At 44.6% G+C, this 22,218-nt stretch overlaps 1 protein-coding gene across 3 annotated transcripts in view; it reads left to right on the top strand.

The window, feature by feature from the left end:
- Positions 1 to 8,439: 8,439 nt before the first annotated feature.
- Positions 8,440 to 22,218, top strand: part of LOC121551888 (coiled-coil domain-containing protein 148) — a 46,479-nt gene continuing 32,700 nt past the window's right edge. Inside the window, exons 1-7 of one of the 3 annotated variants that reach the window (XM_041864584.2) lie at positions 8,440 to 8,517; positions 9,419 to 9,507; positions 11,136 to 11,200; positions 11,856 to 11,977; positions 19,072 to 19,175; positions 20,506 to 20,600; positions 20,747 to 20,892. In XM_041864584.2, coding sequence (XP_041720518.2) covers positions 11,146 to 11,200; positions 11,856 to 11,977; positions 19,072 to 19,175; positions 20,506 to 20,600; positions 20,747 to 20,892 — 522 coding nt within the window. In that variant the 5' untranslated portion in view covers positions 8,440 to 8,517; positions 9,419 to 9,507; positions 11,136 to 11,145. Of the gene's footprint in view, positions 8,518 to 9,418; positions 9,508 to 9,977; positions 10,019 to 11,135; positions 11,201 to 11,855; positions 11,978 to 19,071; positions 19,176 to 20,505; positions 20,601 to 20,746; positions 20,905 to 22,218 lie in introns of those variants that run through there. The other 2 variants (XM_041864572.2, XM_041864576.2) reach the window with 2 other exon arrangements.

Here is a 22,218-nt window from a genome sequence, read left to right as displayed (position 1 = left end):
TACAATGTGATTTTCTGGATTTTTTTCTCTCATTTTGTCTGTCATAGTTGACGTGTACCTATGATGAAAATTACAGGCCTCTCTCATCTTTTTAAGTGGGAGAACTTGCACAATTGGTGGCTGACTAAATACTTTTCTTCCCCACTGTACTTGTTCTCCCCACTGTATGTCCAAAGGTTTATAGACAAATTTTTTTAACAAACCAATGGCACTTTAAAACAGGAACTCTAAAACACAAGATGGCTTATAAAGCAAAGCCACAGAAAGGGGGATATAGAGCACTGGGAGGAGTGGAAGGGAGCTTTATATTTTATTTATTTTATTTAACCTTTATTTAACTAGGCAAGTCAGTTAAGAACAAATTCTTATTTACAATGACGGCCTACACCGGCCAAACCCGGACGACACTGGGCCAATTGTGCACTGCCCTATGGGACTCCCAATCACGGCCAGTTGTGATACAGCCTGGAATCGAACCAGGGGGTCTGTAATGACGCCTCAAGCACTGAGATGCAGTGCCTTAGACCACTGCGCCACTCGGGAGCCCTCAGCTGGGCTGAGGAGTGGGAGGTAGTTGGGCTGAGGTAATAGAGAATCTATGAGAAGGGCTTTAATTGTTCTCTCAGATATTATTCATGTAGGCCAACCATGACTTTACTGCTCTGTGGTGAAATATGTACTTTTATCAAACGCATTGGACTACAATGTATGTCTGGAGGGAGCAATAGCCCAAAGTGTAGTTTCATCACATTCATCATACCACAGCTCGTGATGCTCCTCTTTCCTACCTATTGTTTTCATATCGAAGATGTCAGGGACACAACATCACATGTGCATCTTGCTCATTTTGTCCATTTCACCCTGGCTTTTTGGCAGAAAAATACCAATTGGAGCAAAGATTAATCCAAATCCAAACATCCAGTTTAAACAGTTTAGTAACGTCTCATCTAAGTAGAAATAACTCTTCAAGTATTGTCAATTTAAGGCATTTCATGAATATCCAACATTTCAAGCAATTTCAGAAGTTTCTCTTAAGTTCAAACTAGCTCTTCATAACAACAACTCTGAAGAAGGTATGAGCAGCTGGGAGTTTAACTACATGATCCAAATAGAGGTTTGGCAAAGCAGTTGAAGTGAAAAGGGCTGATATGAGGCCCTTTCTTGCCAGCGACATATTCACTAGTAAAACAGAGGTGGAAAATGAGCCCTTTAAAACGGGTCGGCTGCCTGACATTATATATAGCTGTTAGCATAGCGGCCATAGTGAAGTTCCATTCTGCCAAGTGTCAACTTTTTCAGACATTACACAGCGGGAGTAAATTGCAGGTAATTCCGGGACTGTTCTCTGCTTCCAGGGTCATGTCAAAACTTTGTGCTGGAAAATTGAAAAACCTGAAGAGAAGAAAGCGCAGTGGAAATGTTGATTGGTCAAAGCTACTTTATGCCCACCATTTCCTCAAGGCTCAAAATGTGTCCGTTTTCATCTTGTCACTTTATCAAGACAGTGAGCCACATACAGATGTAGGATCTTAATTTGATCACTCTTTTGTTGATGTGGAGCTTCTGTTAAGAGTCAACTAGCTCCTCAACATCAACACTAGATCTTAAAACCAACCACAGTAAAAGTACATAATAGCATCTGATGAAATGTCAATGTAAATGTCATGCACTTGAACTAAATTTGTTCAGTTTCAACATCTCAACCCCTTTCACTGAAGTTAATTACTAAACATACAGCACTTTGAAATTGCTTGACATTTAACAAGTGGATATTCTGCTATTGAAAGGAAAGGCCATGAATGGAAGCAGGTGAGGCGTAGGAATCCTGCAGGTTGACTATGGTTTCAGTTTTAGACTTCGAGCCTCTACAGCCTGCATAAACCTCTGACATCAGCCCACATGACTTGAGGAGAATATAGTTCCTGACATAGGGGAGATGCGATCACCTCCAACCAAATCCAGCACCCAAGCGTGCCTGCTCCCCACTCTGGGATGACATCCGACACCACATTTGTAGTATTTCCCTCACCCTACATCAACAGTCAACACACCACTGAATAGTTAGGCTAGGTGATACATTTAACTCTCTTTGAGGCACACCAACTATACTGACGAAATACATCCATCATCCAAATGAAGCCATCTTAGCCAGAAGAATAAAACACTTGGCCATTTTGGCCCCAGCTGAACGTGTATTACTTACGGCGATATGACATAAGGCTTAACAATTGTCCATTCATCACGCAGTGTCATGCCAGGTTATGTCATGTTGTCCATTACTCAGTGACTCCTGCTGAACTCTCTGGAGGCCCTGTCTGTTAGGCAATGCGCTCAGCGGGGAGACGGCCTGTCCGCTTCAGTCTTCAGCCTCTAGTAACCAGAGAGCAGGAACCCCGGAGTGATACGGTAACAAGCACTTTGTCTTTGAAATATTCAATAAGATACCCTCCTCCTCCTCCTCCCCGTTGAGGAGGTAGGGTTGGGAGCTGGCAGAAAAGACTCTGGTCTGGTAAGTGAGCCACATCTGGAGCAATTCACACTGAAATGGCTATTTCCCATTCCCTGCTGTCCACTCCACATAGCACAAGTCTGGAGCGTGGAGAGCCGCTGGTCTTTCAGACTCAGCATGTCAGGACTATGAAAGGCTATTCTATTGTGCACCTAATCTCTCAAAGCGCTGACATGTTTTGTGTTCTTTATTATCTTCAGCTGCCCAGGATCTAACCAAAGCATGACATCTGGAGCTCTTTCATGAATGCATCTACATATCCAGTTAGATCAGCAGCATGCCTCACCAAATCATTTCACTGTACCGCAACACAACAGCCCATAGTAGCAGAACTGACTACACACTGCATGTGGAACATCATCCTTTAATTACCTAGATTTTATATACAATACATGAAAGCTAGCATTAGATCTAATAGAGGACTAGCGTAGATTCTGCAATATGGTGGGTTTTATTCAAATACTGTACACGGTTCAGTGAGGTCAACAGTTTAAACTGGGTGTTGGTTCATCTCTTCTCATTCTGTTGAAAAGGTCACCGATTAAAATATGTTGTGCTCACAGTTCTTCTATTCCCAGAAAAGTCTGTCACCCAAGTGATAAAACTGGGATAGATATTACAGACTCACAGTGGAATTTTTCTAGTATACAACTTGTGGTTGCCCTCAAGGATTGGGCTAACTCTCTTAAGACCACACCATGCAAATGTGGGATGGAAAGAAAGAGGAACAAATATTATATGGAAAAAGAGGCATCCTAAAGAAGAAGGGTGACGGCAGCACTTGATGGATACCCATTCTTAATGGATATTAGGATTCAGTGTTGAGGCCAGCCTCTGAACCACAGAGGCAGTAGAATGACTGAGGATGTGTCCCAAATGGCACCCTATTCCCTATACAGTGTACTACTTTTGACCAGGGCCCATAAGGCTCTGGTCAAAAGTAGTGCACTATGTAGGGAATAGGGCACAGGAGGTTGGTGGCACCTTAATTGGAGAGAATGGGCTCGTGGTAATGACTGGAGCGGAATCAGTGGAATGGCATAAAATACACCAAACGCAAGGTTTCCAGGTGTTTGATGCCATTCCATTTGCGCCGTTCCGGCCATTATTATGAGCCGTTCTGGAATAGGGGCCATTTGGGATGCATCCTGAGTGTCTTTCCAGGGGGACTCAGCAGGGTATGGAGCCTCATCACCTGTCACAGGTTGTTCAGGGCACGGATGGAAACCTAGACAATCATGGATGATGATAGAAGTGATTCATCTAGCATTTTAAACCGGGTAGTTTGCCTCCTGGATTCTGATTGGCTGAAAGCCGTGGTATATTTTTACATTTACATTTTAGTCATTTAGCAGACGCTCTTATCCAGAGCGACTTACATTTAGTGAGTGCATACATTTTTCATACTGTATATCAGACAATATACCATGGGTATGAGAGAGAACTACGTGTTTACTGTTCTATTGATGTTAGTAACCAGTTTATACTAGCAATAAGGCACCTCAGGGATTTGTGGTATATGGCCAATATACCACAGCTAAGGACTGTATCTCCGCGTTGCGTGGTGCCTAAGAACCGCCCTTAGCATGGTATATTGGCCTTATACCACACCTCTCGGGCCTTATTGCTTAATGAGACATCCATAATAATCCCCCATTACAGTAGATTAGCTAAGTGTTGAAGGCAGGGAGTGCTTTGCGAAATCCACATCAGTAGTCATGTACACTCATGGCCATTCATTAAAGTTAAATATTACTCAATATCTCATAATCTTTGGAGTGTATGCATAATGTATGTGTATGCATAATGTATGATTTATCCTTATCTGCTGAGAGAAAAAAACGTTATTATCTGAAACAATGATTCAGATTAACTGGCGGAGAAAACAAACAAATTAACTTTATCTAACTGGAGTTGGTATTTCAACCCTCTCAACTCTTGTGGACTGGTGATGAACTGGATAGCTATTTTCTGGACAGGGGACAGACTTTCAACTTGATTGCTTGAGGCAGGAAATAATGGGTAACACTGAACATTAAGTTGCTCTTATACTGTAATTACTACATTGTTGTTACATAGTACTGCATTGCTTTGTAATTGCAGAAAGTGTAGTGGTTTTTGTTATTACATGACCAACATGAACAACAGGTTTTTATACAATATTGTTAGTAGTTTAATTAATTAGCATCCATTCACACGCCTCTCAGCAAAAATACACTGATGAATATAGCCACTAAACATATAGTTGAATACATGTTACTAAACCAATAGCAGACCCCAAAACAAAGATAATGAATGCTTTATATAATGGGTCTTATTCAGGCATGAAATGTTGAATAATAACAATTCCGATATGTAGGGTGACCCGAGCCTTGCCGGGTTACTGTCTGAAACAGCAGAATTCGACAGAATGATTCAACAATGAGGGGCATCTAAAATCAGCTGAACTATTCAACTGACTGATGTCAGTCCCTGTTAAACAGCATCTGACATGAGCACGAGGTCAAAACAATCACAACAAACCAGATAAAAAAGGGCCTTTTGCAAGCAGCAGCACACAGTCTGGGCCGGCTTCCCAAATGGCAACCCTATTCTCTACATAATGCACTACTTTTGACCAGAGCCCTATGGCCCCTAGTCAAAAGTAGTGCACTAAATTGGTAATAGGGTGCCATTTGGAACGCAAACTGGCTGTGTTTCTGCTGAGACTCAGACTATAAAAGCAGCATTTGTTCCAATGATCACACAAACAATGCAGCCTTCTTCCTCTAGGGTCAACAGTCACGGTCTCACAATAACAGAGGTGAACAGAGCCTTAATTGATTACATCTATACCAACATACACGCAAGAGTATGAAAATGTATGCACTCACTAACTGTAAGTCGCTCTGGATAAGAGTGTCTGCTAAATGACTAAAATGTAAAAATGTAAAATGTAAGAGTGAGGGGTAGCAACTCTCGAGGAGTCGGACACAATTCAAACAAACATCGTTGTTGTTGTTGAACCCACAAGCTTTGCTCCATCTCCTATAGACTCCAATAAGACGTTTGTGATTGTCTCCCTTTGTGGCCCGCACAAAAACATCCTCCTCACCATTTGTGCAAGAGCAACACCACATTCTCCAAACATGAACACTCGCACAAAGAAGGTTTTTATATTCAGCCTTTGCTGCAATACCTCATGATACATTTTTTATTTTTTATTAAGTGAATTCTTTCAATAGATGTCAGCTGTTGCGAGTGTGGCTTGGTTATGTGAATCACGAGGAGCATCGCATAGTGCATCTGACCTGGGAGTGGCAGAGGCAGAGACAGAGACCGAGAGAGACCGAGAGAGAGAGAGAAGAAGCACACAGACTCAGAGTATAGGCTGGTAGTATAACATGACCTCAAATATCACCACCACCACCTAGTGAGCTAGAGTCTTAGAAAAAAGGGTTCCAAAAGGGTTCTTCGGCTGTCCCCATAGGAGAACCCTTTTTGGTTCCAGGTAGAACCCTTTTGGGTTACATGTAGAACCCTCTGTGGAAAGGGTTCTACATGGAATCCGAAAGGTTTCTATCTGGAACCAAAAGGATTTTACCTAGCTTCAAAGGGTTATTCTATAGGGACAGCCAAAGAACCCTTTTTGGTTCTAGATAGCACCTTTTCTTTCAAAGAATATACAGTACAGTGTATGTCAACTAGGTATGGACTGATGCCTGTAGAATATAAAGAGCTACAGACATGCAGAGAGCTAGCCTCTAAAGCAAATACAAGTGGTTAGATATTCTAGGTACTCTGACGTTGTTGATGATTCTTTGTCAATCTATTGACACCATTGGTGACCAGATACAATACTTTTCAACAGAAGAGAAAGTATTGAGAAGCATTGGAAGAGAACCACAGAGAGAAACAATTCCTTACAATAACCAAAAGGCTATTTTGAACACAGTGATGCACACCAAAGAGAGCAAGTCACCAACTGGACCAAAAGTGATTGGGTAAATAGGTAGAACTGAACAAATAAGTATTTCATGCAGTTGTCAATCAAATCTCCATAGCAAATGCACAAACACAAAAGCAACCCATTGGTTCAGCTGCCCTAACAACTATTCTTTGTCTATGCCTTCATGTACATGGTGAGAGATTTGTGAGACATAAGAGACCAGTATGTTCTTATCATATGCAAGTGTCCAGAGGCAGTTGCACTGGTCTCAGCCACACGGGTGCTAGTCTACTTCTGCATATGCCCTTGTAAATGTCTTCCCAAGCAAGGCAACAGAGTAGCTATATCTGTTTTGTGAAGTGTGATAATGGCACAGCGGATTATTCCTGTATGGTTTGAGTTATTTGGATGAGCAACATCAGCTCAAGAAATACATTCACTCAGGTGATATTGATTATGAAATAATTGTACCTCTAAAATGTTGTGGATACCTTCTCTCATTCCTATGCTGCGTTTAGTTCAGATATTTGTGCACATTCCCAGAGGTGCATTTTAAATGAATGCTTGAAATGAAAACGTAGAAACCGTCAAAAATATCGAGTAGGCTAGGCATCTCTGAAATAGTAGGGAACAGTTTTCCTGCTATCCTGAATGGGACAGTGAGTGATTAGAGTGAGAAATGTAGTCAATAGTGTGCGCTTGTGGCAAGACACTCAACTTTCCCTGTTCCCTACACTGTAATACTGAAAATAAATGACCGTTAACTGAACTTCAAACTGACACGCCTTGCACTTTTCCTTTGAGTAACCTAGCATCAATCTGCCCTAACATGCTTTGCCTTGATTAGCATGAATCCAGAAAACGGCTATGTATGGGACACGTGAACTAGTTTAGCTGAAATTAAAACATGAAGACGTTAACAGTATGAACAAACCACAAGAATAGCCAATCCCAAATACATTTATTTTATGTTAGATACACCTATTATAATTTAAAGCGACATCTTAAGGGACGAGTGAGTCACCTCTCTCTCTCGTGGCCAAAAGGTGGTTTTGTTTCAGAATTGGTGCAGAACTGTAAAACAATCAATCTATAGGCTACGTGATTTGAAAATTGAACAAATTATAATCAATGCCAATGACAAGTATAGACTGTTAGACTAGGTAAGGACATTTAATACAGTCGTGAGTTTAAACCTAAATAAACGTGAGAAAATAAAGATGTAGTAGGGAAGTGCATGAATCTCCCGCCCCTCAGCGACCTCGCATTCCTCAGATTCCCCACACACTACCTATTACTTATCTACGGGTGCATTTCGATCACCGAGTCTCAAGGGCGATTTTATACAAAGTAACTCATAGTCCTACAAAAAGTAGAACTTCGTGTAACGTCCACATGATACAATAATGGACAAATCAAAAGTTTCGGCTACAATGTATCAAAGCGCACCTAAACGCGACATTCACCACCCAGTGAAGGTCCCTCAGAGGTGTAACGTTACGTGGTAGTGAATCAGTCACAAGAGAAAGATTAGTGTGCATTAGCTAAGATCCTTGCTTGCTATGTAAAGGCTGGCTTTAATTCCTAAGGTTTAAAAATGAATTTATGACTGGAATCAGAGCTCGTCTAGTGCAGACCTTTAGCCAACAGATGCTTTAATTTGTACAGATATTCTAATAGATTTAGAATGAATGAAAGCAAGTCTGTACCTTGAGGAGGAGTATTATTGTGATCGCTGTGTTTTGGCGTGGATCCACATTGGAACATGTAACTTCATCGAAGTAGCACCTCTACAAGTCCGCTCCTAGTCCCATGCATGCGGAGCAGTGATACTCGCCTCCATAGTGAGGAACAAGACCTCTTCTTCGCTCTCTGCTTCCACTCGAAAGGAATACGAGTATGCATGACGTCACATCACTGTAGGTTAGCTTCAGTCTTCATTGCGTCTAGTTTGGAAAAGAGGGCGTTTCATCGGAGACTCGCATTGTTGAATAGACCAATGGTAAGGGAAAAATCGTTTCCTTGGTTACACATTTTGTCAACCAAATAAATGTTATGCTGTGGAGGTGACCATAATAAGGTAGGATACAGTAAAGGCTAATCATGTAGTAGACTAAAGTGTTTACCGATGTCTGTCCCGTTATGTAGGCTACTTATTAATTGTTTTATACAGTAGGCTAAAAGCGACGTAAAACATTAATTTATCTTCATCGTGAGTTGGCCTAATAAATATAATCCATATGGTCCAGGTGTAGGCTTGTGAGCAGTTCACAGCCTGGTGTAGACTAAGCTACTTTTTTCCCCCTGTACATGTAGGCCCTGCTAGTGTCAAATCACTTTGAAACGCAGAGGTTGAGAGCAGTTCATGACGCGACTACATAGAATTGGCTTTATTGGGTGATGTTCCAATTTATTGCAGAATAGGCCTATAATACAGAGCTCCAATGCAAAAAAATATTAGCGTAGCGTAGGCTACAGACGTGATGCATACACGTTCTAATGAGACAAACGTTCTAGTGAGACGGTAGATATTTAGATCTTTCCTGGGACTAGTAGGCTATACCACCTCTAGCCTTTTGGGGGCCCTAAATTACATTTGGTGCTCCCCGCCACCTCGCGGCCATAGGGGGGTGATATACTTTTGGAGTTTTAAAGCTAATTTTCTGCTATTCTAAACATTTGACCATGACTAATGCCATGTTCATATGATATCTATGTGAGAGTGACTAACAAAATCAATGGGGGACCCCTGGAGGTCAGGGCCCCTGAGCACATGCCCTGCATGCCCGGTTGGTAATTTGGTGATTATTAGGCCTACTACAAGGGTTAGATAGCTGGCTAGACTACCTTACCTAGCAATCCCAAAAAATGTTAGCTGACATGGGCTAATTAAGTGACTGAAATAACAACTGGAAAACTTCTGATGCACTACAACATTTCGAAATTGCACCTTTTTAACTTCTATTTCTAACTTTCAACAGTCAATTGAGACCCAGGCTGAGTGCCCCTAGTGGCCGCGGGGCCCTACGCGCAGCACGTGGTCTGCTTAAAGGAAGAGTCGACACTGAGTGTAAAGTACCATTTGCTCTCTCCTCTCACCTGTGCTAACGCTTCGATCCAGTCACCTGTGTACCCATGTGATCAGTGGTATATAGCCCTGCCAAAATGGCTCACAATCTGCAGGGTCATTGATATGGACATTGATTATTTTTAATAAAAAATATCTTCCACACTTTAGGTAGCCTTGGAATTAATCCAATGTAGAGAAACCTCAAGACATACACTTCAGCATGAAGAAAAGGATAATCAAATGAATTAAGAATAAATTATTATTCTATTTTGCTCTTTCCTCAACACCCTCCCACAGTCCTACCATGTCAAATTGATTTAATCTTTAATTAAAGAACATTTGATGTCAGTCTTCAACTGTTCTGCCTGTGGCTAGGGAACCCTGACCTTTTCACCGGACGTGCTACCTTGTCCCTGACCTGCTGTTTTCGACTCTCTCTCTCTCTACTGCATCTGCTGTCCCGACCTCTGAATGCTCGGCTATGAAAAGCCAACTGACATTTAATCCTGAGGTACTGACCTGTTGCACCCTCTACAACCACTGATTATTATTTGACCCTGCTGGTCATCTATGAACGTTTGAACATCTTGAAGAACAATCTGGCCTTAATGGCCATGTTCTCTTATAATGTCTACCCGGCAGAGCCAGAAGAGGACTGGCCACCCCTCAGAGCCTGGTTCCTCTCTAGGTTTCTTCCTAGGTTCCTGCCTTTCTAGGGAGTTTTTCCTAGCCACTGTGCTTCGACATCTGCATTGCTTGCTGTTTGGGGTTTTAGGCTGGGTTTCTGTATAGCACTTTGTGACATCTGCTGATACATTTGATTGATTGATTGATTGATTCAGCTGAGACATTTTGTTTGTGCATTTGTCAGTTTTTCTTATGTTATGTTATGATATGATTAATTCACTTTTATTTAGTATCACTTACCATAATTAACCTCACAATAATTACATTTACATTTTAGTCATTTAGCAGACACTCTTTTCCAGCGCGACAATTATTATATTATAAGTAATTTACATGATCAATTCAAAATGTATGTAGGAGGATATTCCACATTAGATAAACCCAATAAATATTCTAGCATGTCTCTTTACAGTAACACAGTGTATCATCTGTCGTTAACTTTCAGACACTTTGAAGAGCTAATGAGAATTCATAGGTTATTTCTATAACCTCTTAGACCCTGAATGTTGAATATGCTGTTTTGGGAGAAATTTAGTGATAGTGGTTTTCTCCATTAAATTCTTCAATGTACATTTTAATCCTTTGAATAAGCTGATCAAAGCAACAGCAGGAATGTGATGAGGTTGTGTGGTGACCTTTCTGTCAAACTTTAAAGAACCTTCTATTTACATATTAATGTTTTCCCCTTGGCTGATGTTACTTGCTAAAATTATGTGATTACAATGGTGTAATATTACATAACATATTACTACCATGTTGTTAAGAGATAATTATATAACTGTGTTACAATTACACATGTATACAGGCAAATTCATGTAAAGCGTTACCCCAAATTCCTTGTTTAAAATCATTTACATTTTAAATTTTAGTCATTTAGCAGACGCTCTTATCCAGAGCGACTTACAATTTACAATGAAATCACATGTACTATTGATCAACAGATGTGAAGCGATGAGTGGAAGAGACCTACATGGCTTTATAACCAATTGCCGAACAGAAGATTTAGGTAAGTCAGCTCAGCTCCAATCCAAACCATTGCTGACTGCTTCACTGCTCTTTCCTCTAGACTCACTGACTTCTTAAGAGATGGCTGAATCTCATAACACAGGGACTTCAGGTCAAATTCTGCTGCTCTCTTAAGCAAATTTGACCTGAAGTCCTTGTGTAATGAGATTCAGCCATCTCAACCAAGACCTTTATGCCTGCGTTGTCAGTGGCAGCATTGCTTGTGTTTATTCACCTGTCTCCTGGAGTCACAGCTGAACTAATCAGGACCTGTCTGTCTGGCATGACCAGTTTGTTTCCTTCCTTCTTTCTACTCCCTATATAGGACATCTCTAATCATGAAGTCTGCATCCTAAATGACACCCTTTTCCCTATGTAGTGCACTACATTGCATCCTAAATGGCACCCTTTTCCCTATGTAGTGCACTACATTGGCAATTGGATGCCATTTGGGATGCACACAAAGACGCACATCAGAGCGTTATAGGACAGTGGATGTGCCATTTCCACCTCACTTCTTCTGCTCTGTCATCAAGAGAAATAATTGAGAATTGACAGTTGTTTGAATGATTGACAGTTCATGCACTTTTCACATGCTCAATGCTTCCTAGAACACATCTATATTGTATATTTGATGCTTTCTTTCATTGATATAGAAAAACTGACTCTACGGATGAAGGATGGACTTGGAAGCTCAAAGTATAAACCGGCTGAATATGAGAAACTACATGCCATAGTTGATGCCAAACGACTGCAGTCTGCACACATCGCTCAAAAGGTAGATATTCTTGATTTTTTACTCTGAGACGGTTTTGGAATATATGGCCTGGGCCCGAATCCACATAGCATCTCAAAGTAGGAGTGCTGATCTAGGATCTGTCCATATAATCTTATTCATTACTATCTAAAAGGCTAGACTAATCCTAGATCAGCACTCCTGCACAGATGCTTTATGGATACAGGTCCTGGTTAGTAGTCTATACTATACCAGAAGCAAAGTGTTGAAGAATGTATGAAGTCTAAGATTGAATTTTGTATGATATATATTTAGTAATTCCAAAGTACGGTATGTTCTTGAACATCCTTAGGTGCAAGCTACCACGTTCATGAAGCAATTCAGCTGTTCTTTTAGGCAACATAACATGAACAACTCGCATACTAATTATGTATGTGCAACTTGCAGTTGATGGGTGACAGACCTGTTCAAATAATGGGCCGGTAAAAGACTGAGACAGTGCATGCATGCCTCTGCATGATATCTGCACATCATTTCCTTCTGAGGACATATTTATATAGAGTTGTTGTTCTTCCTCAAATGAGTAGCCATGAGCTCTTTATTAATCATAATCCAGTTTAAGATGCATTCAAAATTTGAAGATCATGGGCATACACACACGCACAAGCGTGCGCTCACACACAAACACACATACACGCACACACACACCCTGTCCAATGATCCGGAGGAAGGGATTTACTACAAAACAGCAGACCATTACGTAACCTATATGGGCTCTCCAAAAAATATCAAATTAAAGAAGAATATCAACATTATAAAGAATTGGATTAGCTGTTTGAATATTCATGAGTCTGCAGGAGGATCAACCATAAAGCTGTTTGAAGTTCTCGTCTCTCTGCATCCTAGCACTGTGAGAAGTTAACCCTAGGGGCCATGGGGATTATGCTTGTAGACCTGCAGTGTTTTAATTGGTAAACTGTGGCAGCAGCTTTTTAGTGTCTTATTACGGTTGCCCATGGCTCGCTCCAATTCAGCTCCCTGCATGGACCAGATAAGGCAACCAGTGTTTGCATACGCCCGCCCCGCTGAAAGGCAGGCTTTCTGTTGTGGATTTCCCAACGGTGATAGAGGGGAAATAAATGACTGTGAGTTGCCGCAGGATGTGATCAAATGATTGGTTCTCCAGTAAGAGAGTGTGAGTGTCCTGGATACTGAGGCCTTAAATCTTTGCAGGAGGGATCCTGATAAGATCCCGATAAGATCCCTAGGTCAACACATAGTAAAGGGAGAATTCACATCCTACTTTAATGGATGGAGTTTCTAGCAGGGCAATCGAGAGCAGTGGTTTGCCTCTGTTTATAGGTATGTTTTCTTCTTTTTTATAACGGAAAAGTCAAATAAATGAAAGTAGACTAAGATACTCACCCCTAATTATTTTCCCACCAGAAACACACCTTATGTATACTGAACAAAAATATAAACGCAACATGTAAAATATTGGTCCCATGTTTCATGAGGTGAAATAAAAGATCCCAGAGATGTTCCATATGCACAAAAAGCTTATTTCTCTCATATTTTGTGCACACATTTGTTTATATCCCTGTTAGTGAGCATTTCTCCTTTGCCAAGATAATCCATCCACTTGACAGGTGTGGCATATCAAGAAGCTGATTAAGCAGCTTGATCATTACACAGGTGCACGTTGTGCAGGGGACAATAAAAGGCCACTCTAAAATGTGCAGTTTTGTCACTGTCACGCGACGTGTATGCGGTCAGCGAAGTCAAACGCAGGACACAGAGCGGCTGACAACGTACTTTACTGAACACAGTAAATAACGTACAAAAACAACAAACCTCCAAACAGGGAGGAAAACACAATACCCGTACACAAAGCAACTGCCGGAATGACAAAGAACAATCACACACAATAACCAATGAGAGACAGGGGGTAATATAGGGAATACAATACAACATAATGGGAAACAGGTGTAAACAATAAAGACAAAACAAGACAAACACCGAAACATCGATCGGCAGTAGCTAGTACTCCGGGGACGACGAACGCCGAAGCCTGCCCGAGCAAGGAGGAGGAGCAGCCTCGGCTGAATCCGTGACAGTACCCCCCTTGACGGCGGCTCCAGCCGTGCCGACCCCGGCCTCGGGACGGCCAGGAGGAGCGGAGCAGGGCGAGTCGGATAACTCCGGTGGAAATCCCTCAACAGGGAGGGATCTAGGATGTCCCTCCTAGGGACCCAGCACCGTTCCTCCGGACCGTACCCCTCCCACTCCACGAGATACTGCAGACCCCCCATCCGACGCCTCGATTCCAAGATGGAACGGACTGAGTACGCCAGAGCCCCCTCGATGTCTAGTGAGGGTGGAGGAGCCTCTCGTACCTCATTCTCCTGGAGTGGACCAGCTACCACCGGCCTGAGGAGAGACACATGGAACGAGGGGTTAATGCGGTAATTAATGGGCAGTTGTAACCTATAACATACCTCGTTCAATCTCCTCAGGACTTTAAATGGCCCCACAAACCGCCGACCCAGCTTCCGGCAGGGCAGGCGAAGGGGCAGGTTTCAGGTCGAGAACCAGACCCGATCTCCCGGTGCATACACCGGAGCCTCACTGCGGTGGCGATCGGCGCTCGCCTTTTGCCGCCTGATAGCCCGCTGCAGATGGACATGCGCAGCGTTCCATGTTTCCTCAGAGCGCCGAAACCACTCATCCACCGCAGGGGCTTCGATCTGGCTCTGATGCCAGGGTGCCAGGACCGGCTGATAACCCAGCACACACTGAAAAGGCGTAAGATTAGTGGAGGAGTGGCGGAGTGAGTTTTGGGCTATACCCCGACCACTCCTCCTGCCGGTCCTGGCAATAGGACCTCAGAAACCTACCCACATCCTGGTTTACTCTCTCCACCTGCCCATTACTCTCAGGGTGAAAACCTGAGGTAAGGCTAATCGAGACCCCCAGACGTTCCATAAACGCCCTCCAGACTCTAGAGGTGAACTGGGGACCCCGATCAGACACTATATCCTCAGGCACCCCGTAGTGCCGGAAGACGTGAGTAAACAGGGCGTCGGCAGTCTGTAGGGCTGTAGGGAGACCTGGCATAGGAATGAGACGGCAGGCCTTAGAAAACCGATCCACAACGACCAAGATCGAGGTGTTCCCCTGGGAGGGGGGAAGGTCCGTGACAAAATCCACCGATAGGTGAGACCACGGCCGTTGTGGAACGGGTAGGGGTTGTAACTTCCCTCTGGGCAGGTGTCTAGGCGCCTTACACTGGGCGCACACCGAGCAGGAGGAAACGTAAACCCTCACGTCCCTAGCTAAAGTGGGCCACCAGTACTTCCCACTAAGGCAGTGCACTGTCCGACCAATACCAGGATGACCAGAGGAGGGTGACGTGTGAGCCCAATATATCAGTCGATCACGAACCTCGAGCGGCACGTACTTCTGTCCCTCTGGACACTGTGGGGGAGTAGGGTCGGCACGTAACGCCCGCTCGATGTCCGCATCGACCTCCCACACCACCGGTGCCACCAGACAAGACTCTGGAAGTATGGGAGTGGGCTCAATGGACCTCTCCTCTGTGTCATATCGTCGGGACAGGGCGTCTGCCTTAGCGTTCTGTGACCCTGGTCTATAAGTGAGCTTAAATACAAATCGGGTAAGAAACATGGCCCACCTAGCCTGGTGATGGTTCAGTCTCCTCGCTGCCCGGATGTACTCCAGGTTACGATGGTCAGTCAGAATGAGAAAAGGGTGTTTAGCCCCCTCAAGCCAACGCCTCCACACCTTCAGGGCTTGGACCACCGCTAGCAGCTCCCTGTCCCCCACATCATAATTGCGCTCCGCCGGACTGAGCTTCTTAGAATAGAAAGCACAGGGGCGGAGTTTTGGTGGCGTGCCCGAGCGCTGAGACAGTATAGCACCGATCCCCGCCTCGGACGCATCCACCTCAACTTGGAACGCCAAAGAGGGATCCGGATGTGCCAGCACCGGAGCCGAGGTGAACAGGTCCTTCAGATGTCTAAACGCCCTGTCCGCCTCATCCGACCACCGCAGACGCACCGGGCCCCCCTTTAGCAGGGAGGTGATGGGAGCTGCTACCTGTCCAAAGCCCCGGATAAACCTCCGGTAGTAATTGGCAAAACCCAAAAACCGCTGCACCTCCTTCACCGTGGTGGGAGTCTGCCAATTACACACGGCTGAAACGCGGTCAATCTCCATCTCCACCCCTGACGCGGACAACCGATGTCCCAGGAAGGAGATGGACTCCTGGAAGAACATACATTTCTCCGCCTTCGCATACAGGTCATGCTCCAACAGTCTACCAAGCACCCGACGCACCAGGGACACATGCTCGGCTCGTGTAGCGGAGTATATTAGAATGTCATCAATATACACCACTACACCCTGTCCATGCAAATCCCGGAAAATCTCGGTCCACAAACGATTGGAAGACTGAAGGAGCATTCATTAAACCGTATGGCATGACGAGGTACTCATAGTGACCCGAGGTGGTACTGAATGCTGTCTTCCACTCATCTCCCTCCCTAATGCGCACCAGGTTGTACGCGCTCATGAGATCCAATTTTGTGAAGAATCGCGCCCCGTGTAATGACTCCGTCATACTAGCAATCAGAGGGAGAGGATAGCTGTATTTGATTGTAATCTGATTGAGACCACGGTAATCAATACACGGGCGTAAACCCCCATCCTTCTTCTTCACAAAAAGAAACTTGAGGACGCAGGGGAAGTGGACGATCGTATGTATCCCTGTCTCAGAGATTCGGTGAAGTATGTCTCCATAGCCGCCGTCTCCTCCTGAGACAGAGGATACACATGACTATGAGGAAGCGCAGCGCCTACCTGGAGGTCTATCGCACAATCCCCCTGTCGATGAGGTGGTAATTGAGTCACCTTCTTTTTACAGAAGGCGAGTGCCAAATCGGCATACTCAGGAGGATTGTGCATGGTGGGAACTTGGTTCGGGCTTTCCACCGTCGTTGCCCCTACGGAAACACCTACACACCGCCCGACACACTGATCAGACCATCCCTTGAGAGCCCTCTGTTGCCATGAAATGTTGGGGTCATGAGATGTTAACCAGGGAAGCCCCAACACCATGGGAAACGCAGGAGAGTCAATCAAATATAACCGTATAATCTCCTCATGGCCCTCCTGCGTCTTCATCTTAAGTGGCGCTGTGACCTCCCTAATCAATCCCGACCCCAAAGGGCGGCTATCTAGGGCATGGATGGGGAAGGGCACATCAACTGGTACAATAGGAATCCCTAACTTATACGTGAACCGGCGATCAATAAAATTCCCAGCTGCGCCTGAATCTACTAGCGCCTTATGCTGGGAGTGAGGAGAAACCTCGGGAAACACAACTTTAATACACATATGTGCAACAGAGAGCTCTGGGTGAGTTGGGTGCTTACTCACCTGGAATGACTCATCAGTGCGCTGCCTACTGCCTCGATTCCTAGGAGACCCTCCCCAGCACCGACCCGCAGTGTGTCCTCTGCGGCCACAGTTGGTGCAGGGGATGGCCTCTCTCCTGGTCTCTCTCCTGGTCTCCCTAGCACCAGCACCCCCGAGCTCCATAGGGTTCGGCTCGGAAGTGCTGGGGGATGGAATGGACGGCCCCGACTCCGGACGTCCGAGGGTAGCCAACAGGGTATCTAGGCGAATCGACATGTCCACCAGCTGATCGAAGCTTAGGTTGGTGTCCCTGCAGGCCAATTCCCGACGCACGTCCTCCCTCAGGCTGCACCTGTAGTGGTCGATGAGGGCCCTCTCATTCCATCCCGTGTTGGCAGCCAGAGTCCGGAAGTCCAGTGCGAACTCCTGCGCGCTCCTCTTCCCCTGTCTGAGGTGGAACAGACGCTCACCTAGTTGACTGAACTCTGCATAGTTGACTGTAGTGGCGTCTATTCCCCCCCACTCGGCGTTGGCCCACTCCAGCGCCTTGCCGGACAGACAGGAGATGAGGGCGGACACGCTCTCGTATCCCGAGGGCACTGGGTGGATGGTTGCCAGGTAGAGTTCCACTTGGAGCAGGAAACCCTGACACCCGGCCGCTGTGCCATCATAAGCCCTCGGGAGCGAGAGCCGAATCCCACTGGACCCCGGAGGTGAAGCGATGGGTATAGCTGATGGTGGTGGTATCGTCGGAGGAGGTGTGGGCAAACCTCCTCTTTCCCATCGCTCCATGGTGTTCACCACCGTTCCATGCGCGGTGCCGAGAGCCTGGATCATGGCCGCTTGTTGTGCTACGCGCTCCTCCATTGATCCAGCTGGCACCGCCGCTCCTGCTGACTCCATGTCTAGGTGTGTGATTCTGTCACGCGACGTGTATGCGGTCAGCGAAGTCAAACGCAGGACACAGAGCGGCTGGCAACGTACTTTACTGAACACAGTAAATAACGTACAAAAACAACAAACCTCCAAACAGGGAGGAAAACACAATACCCGTACACAAAGCAACTGCCGGAATGACAAAGAACAATCACACACAATAACCAATGAGAGACAGGGGGTAATATAGGGAATACAATACAACATAATGGGAAACAGGTGTAAACAATAAAGACAAGACAAACACTGAAACATCGATCGGCAGTAGCTAGTACTCCGGGGACGACGAACGCCGAAGCCTGCCCGAGCAAGGAGGAGGAGCAGCCTCGGCTGAATCCGTGTTGTTCAGCTAGGAACATAGAGCATTAAGGAGAACACTCCTTTTTGGTCATGTTTTATACCTCATGTATTACTCATATACTGGGTCCCAAATGGCACCCTATTCCCTACATAGTGCAGTATATTTGACCAGAGGCCTACTAATTTTACCCATAGGTCCTGCTAAAAAAAGAATATAAAGTGGATACAGTGAATACAGAATAAAGTGCACTTTATAGGGAATAGTGTGCCTTTTGGGACGCAGCCATAATCGACCATGATTGCGTTCTATGCTTTGGTCATGACTGGTCACAATGATATCAGTGATTATATGATAATGCTAACATAATGATATCATGTTATCATAAACTTGTGAGAGATTATTGATAATGATCACAGTGTTCCACAGTTAGCTATAGGCTGATATAAGATCTGTCTTTCAGGTGAAGAGGACTCTCCGCGCAGCCAAGGAGACCAAAGAGAGCTCCCTACTGAGGCAGCACAGACAGGTGTGGAGTAGAGAGAACATCAAACTAGCCAATGCAGGGTAAGAAACCCCTCCCAGCATACCCATCACCAGAGAGCAAATTATACCATGGCATTCGGGGGATCTCTCTTTTTTCACAGGACCTCCTAATATTTAGTAAAGACGTCATTTAACATTAAGAATATGTATTACCTATCAATTTGGCATGAACACAACCAGTAATGATGTTTTCATCTTATTGTCAAACAAATCACTTCAAAAAGTAGGCTACCTGCGCATGTTCGTCCACTCCAAAATAATTCCAGCATCCAAACGTGCCATTTGATGAATACGAAACACCAAAAAGTGTAATGACATTCAGCGATTGTCATTGGGTCTACACTCTTGTAACCTGAATGAATTGATCTGTCTTGCTGACAAAATGACCTTTTTTGTAGAAAGAAAAGTTGGCACACCTGAAAAGGGGCTGAGATACGGGACTGTACCGGGATGTGCAGCCACATGAGGAAAAATGGTTTAAACCATGACACAGAGGTTGGGGTCTTTGTTTAAACAAAGAGGTGAATGGTTAAATTAGCATTATTTAGAGACCCCCCCCCAAAGTTTGACTTTGTTGCATTGGGGGGGGGCTCATGTCCCATTCAGGGGATCCATTACCATGAACCACTACACCAAATACTGTACTGTAGTCTGGACCCACCCTACTCGGCCAACAGGTCAACAAGCACCTCCCCAAGATAACATACATTAAAATAAGCCCCTGTAAAATGGGAGATGGGTGATTCAAGATGGCTTTCCGTGACCAAAGCAAGAAAGAAGGGAAGAAAGAGAGTGAGAACTAGAGAGGGAGGGGGTCTCAGTGCTAGCTGCTGTGGCGTTGCAGCAGATACTTTCCCTAGCTTGATGATGAGGCAGAGGAAGCAGAAGAATTGGGCTGCTGCGGCCCGCTGGTATCATGCGTTGTGAAGTGAGAAGGGCAGCGCTAGCTCTGGGGTGCATGCAGCCTGTTCTCGGGGTAATGACTTTCGGAAAGATCCAAGGTTAATGGTGTACACAAGCGTGGGTTCCTGTAATGAAGACAGATAGACAGGCCGCACCACGGCACCAGCACATATCCACTGAATTCATTAGTGTGCTGATGATGTAAGAGAGGTGAGAAATGTTTTGTTTCTTTAGTTACAATCCCATTAGATTTTAGCTGGGACTAATGGATGAGCATGCGCCACACACTGTGTGGATGTATCCCAAATGGCACCCTATTCTCTATGGGCCCTGGTCAAAAGTAGTCTACTTTATAGGGAATAGGGAGCCATTTGGGATGTGTTCAGTAGTGTTGGTACAGTATCACTATGCTTAATGAAATTCCCTTTGCTCTCTTTCCATGATGCAGGGAAAAGGCTGAAGCTGAGCTGCAAGGATTTCTGAGACCAAATGGTCTGGGAAGTAGAACAGACAAGGGCATACTCTCTGAGCTGCTGGACCACGGTACAGAACCCCTCTCAGTCCTGAGTGTATAGATACTGTTCTAGTCCCTATAGAGTGAGACAGTACCATGCTGACGCGTGTGTCTGTGCACGCATGCATGTTTGTGTTTGTGTGTGTGTGTGTGCGTACATGGTGTGTGTCATTAGAGCTGCTTCTAGAGAGTGAGCTGGAGGCGTTCAGGTGTGCCACTGTGGAGCCCATCTGGCAGCTGAGGGATGACTTGCAGTACAGACTGACTGAAGTCCAACACCAGCAGCACCACCAGCCTCCTCAGCTGGCAGACTGGGAGAAGGTACTCCACCAGGTACATAACAACATGGTTGTGGCCCAAAATGGCAGCCTATTTCCTATGTAGTGCACTACTTTTGACCAGGGCTCTGGTCAAAAGAAGTGAACTAAATAAGGGATAGGGTGTCATTTGGGACACAGCCCATGAACTGAGAGAGGAGCTGGGGAGCTCTGTGCTTCAGAAAGCTGCAGAGGAACTTACTTTTCTCCACTTTTCTCCAGCCCTTGACTTTGTTTGTGAAAACTGTGGTTCTGTTTTTTTACTCTCTCTCTCTCTCTCTCTCTCCTCTTTCTCTCTCTCTCTCTCTCCTCTTTCTCTCTCTCTCTTTCTCTCTCTCTCTCTTCTCTCTCTCCTCTCTCTCCTTTTACCCAGTGACCTGCCATGCTTAAGACCATTCGCTTAAAACCCTTAAGTGTTAGAAGGTAAACGATAATAACTAACTCAATACTACTCTACTGACTGGCACTGAACCGAAGCTCTCAACTACAGCTCCAAATAATTCTACACTTGTTGAAGTCTTGTTCTTTCCACTGAAAACAATGACGTGTGACTTCTCACTAGAATCTGATGTTTGGAGCAGTGCATACCACATTAGATGAATAATGTCATCATTCAAGCGAGAGCCATTCATTTTGGTTTAATAAACACAATCAGATATTATTGTGGAGATGAAATCCTGAGTGTGTTGTGAGTCACCTTTGTAAAAGTTTCTCTCCATTGGGTGTAATAATGCATTTGTCTACCTGTAATGCACTCTCCCTTTCATGAACCCAAATGATGCTGGTGGATGATATATTTGAACATGATTACTTTGGTAGTTACATTTAGATTGAATGGTTAAGCCTTAATTTCCTCACATTTCCTGTAGGTTTTTAATGACAACACGTGCAGCAGGAAGGAAAATCGAATGCTTTTCTTTGTGGTCTAGTATGTACTGTTTCACAATAGACTGATTTCCTCCCTCTGAGTGGCATCAACAATCAAACCTGTTAGAAACGGAAAGAGGGTTTAATTACTGATAAATTGCCATCAGTGAATTGCTCTGATTATATGATTCACTGTATTTGTCCACCAAGTAGAAGATAAAGCAAAACAATGGGAAAATTGAAATATTACATTTCTGTGGATTGTGTACTTTAACAGAGACATCAATTTCCACTTCCTCTCACAAAATATAATCAGATACAGAGCCCCTATACCATTATGGATATCAAAGGAGGGCAGACTGTTATTTCTTGGATATAGAAGAGAAAAGAGAAATGAAGTAATAATTCCTTCCTGAAACAGAGTTTGTTTGTGTTCAAAAATGTGTCTGTGAGGTCACCGTCT

This window comes from Coregonus clupeaformis, chromosome 4 (genome assembly GCF_020615455.1).
Source record: "Coregonus clupeaformis isolate EN_2021a chromosome 4, ASM2061545v1, whole genome shotgun sequence".
Lineage (NCBI taxonomy): Eukaryota > Metazoa > Chordata > Actinopteri > Salmoniformes > Salmonidae > Coregonus > Coregonus clupeaformis.
The sequence above is the reverse complement of the archived record's forward strand: the minus strand, read 5'-3'. Positions and strand labels throughout refer to the sequence as shown.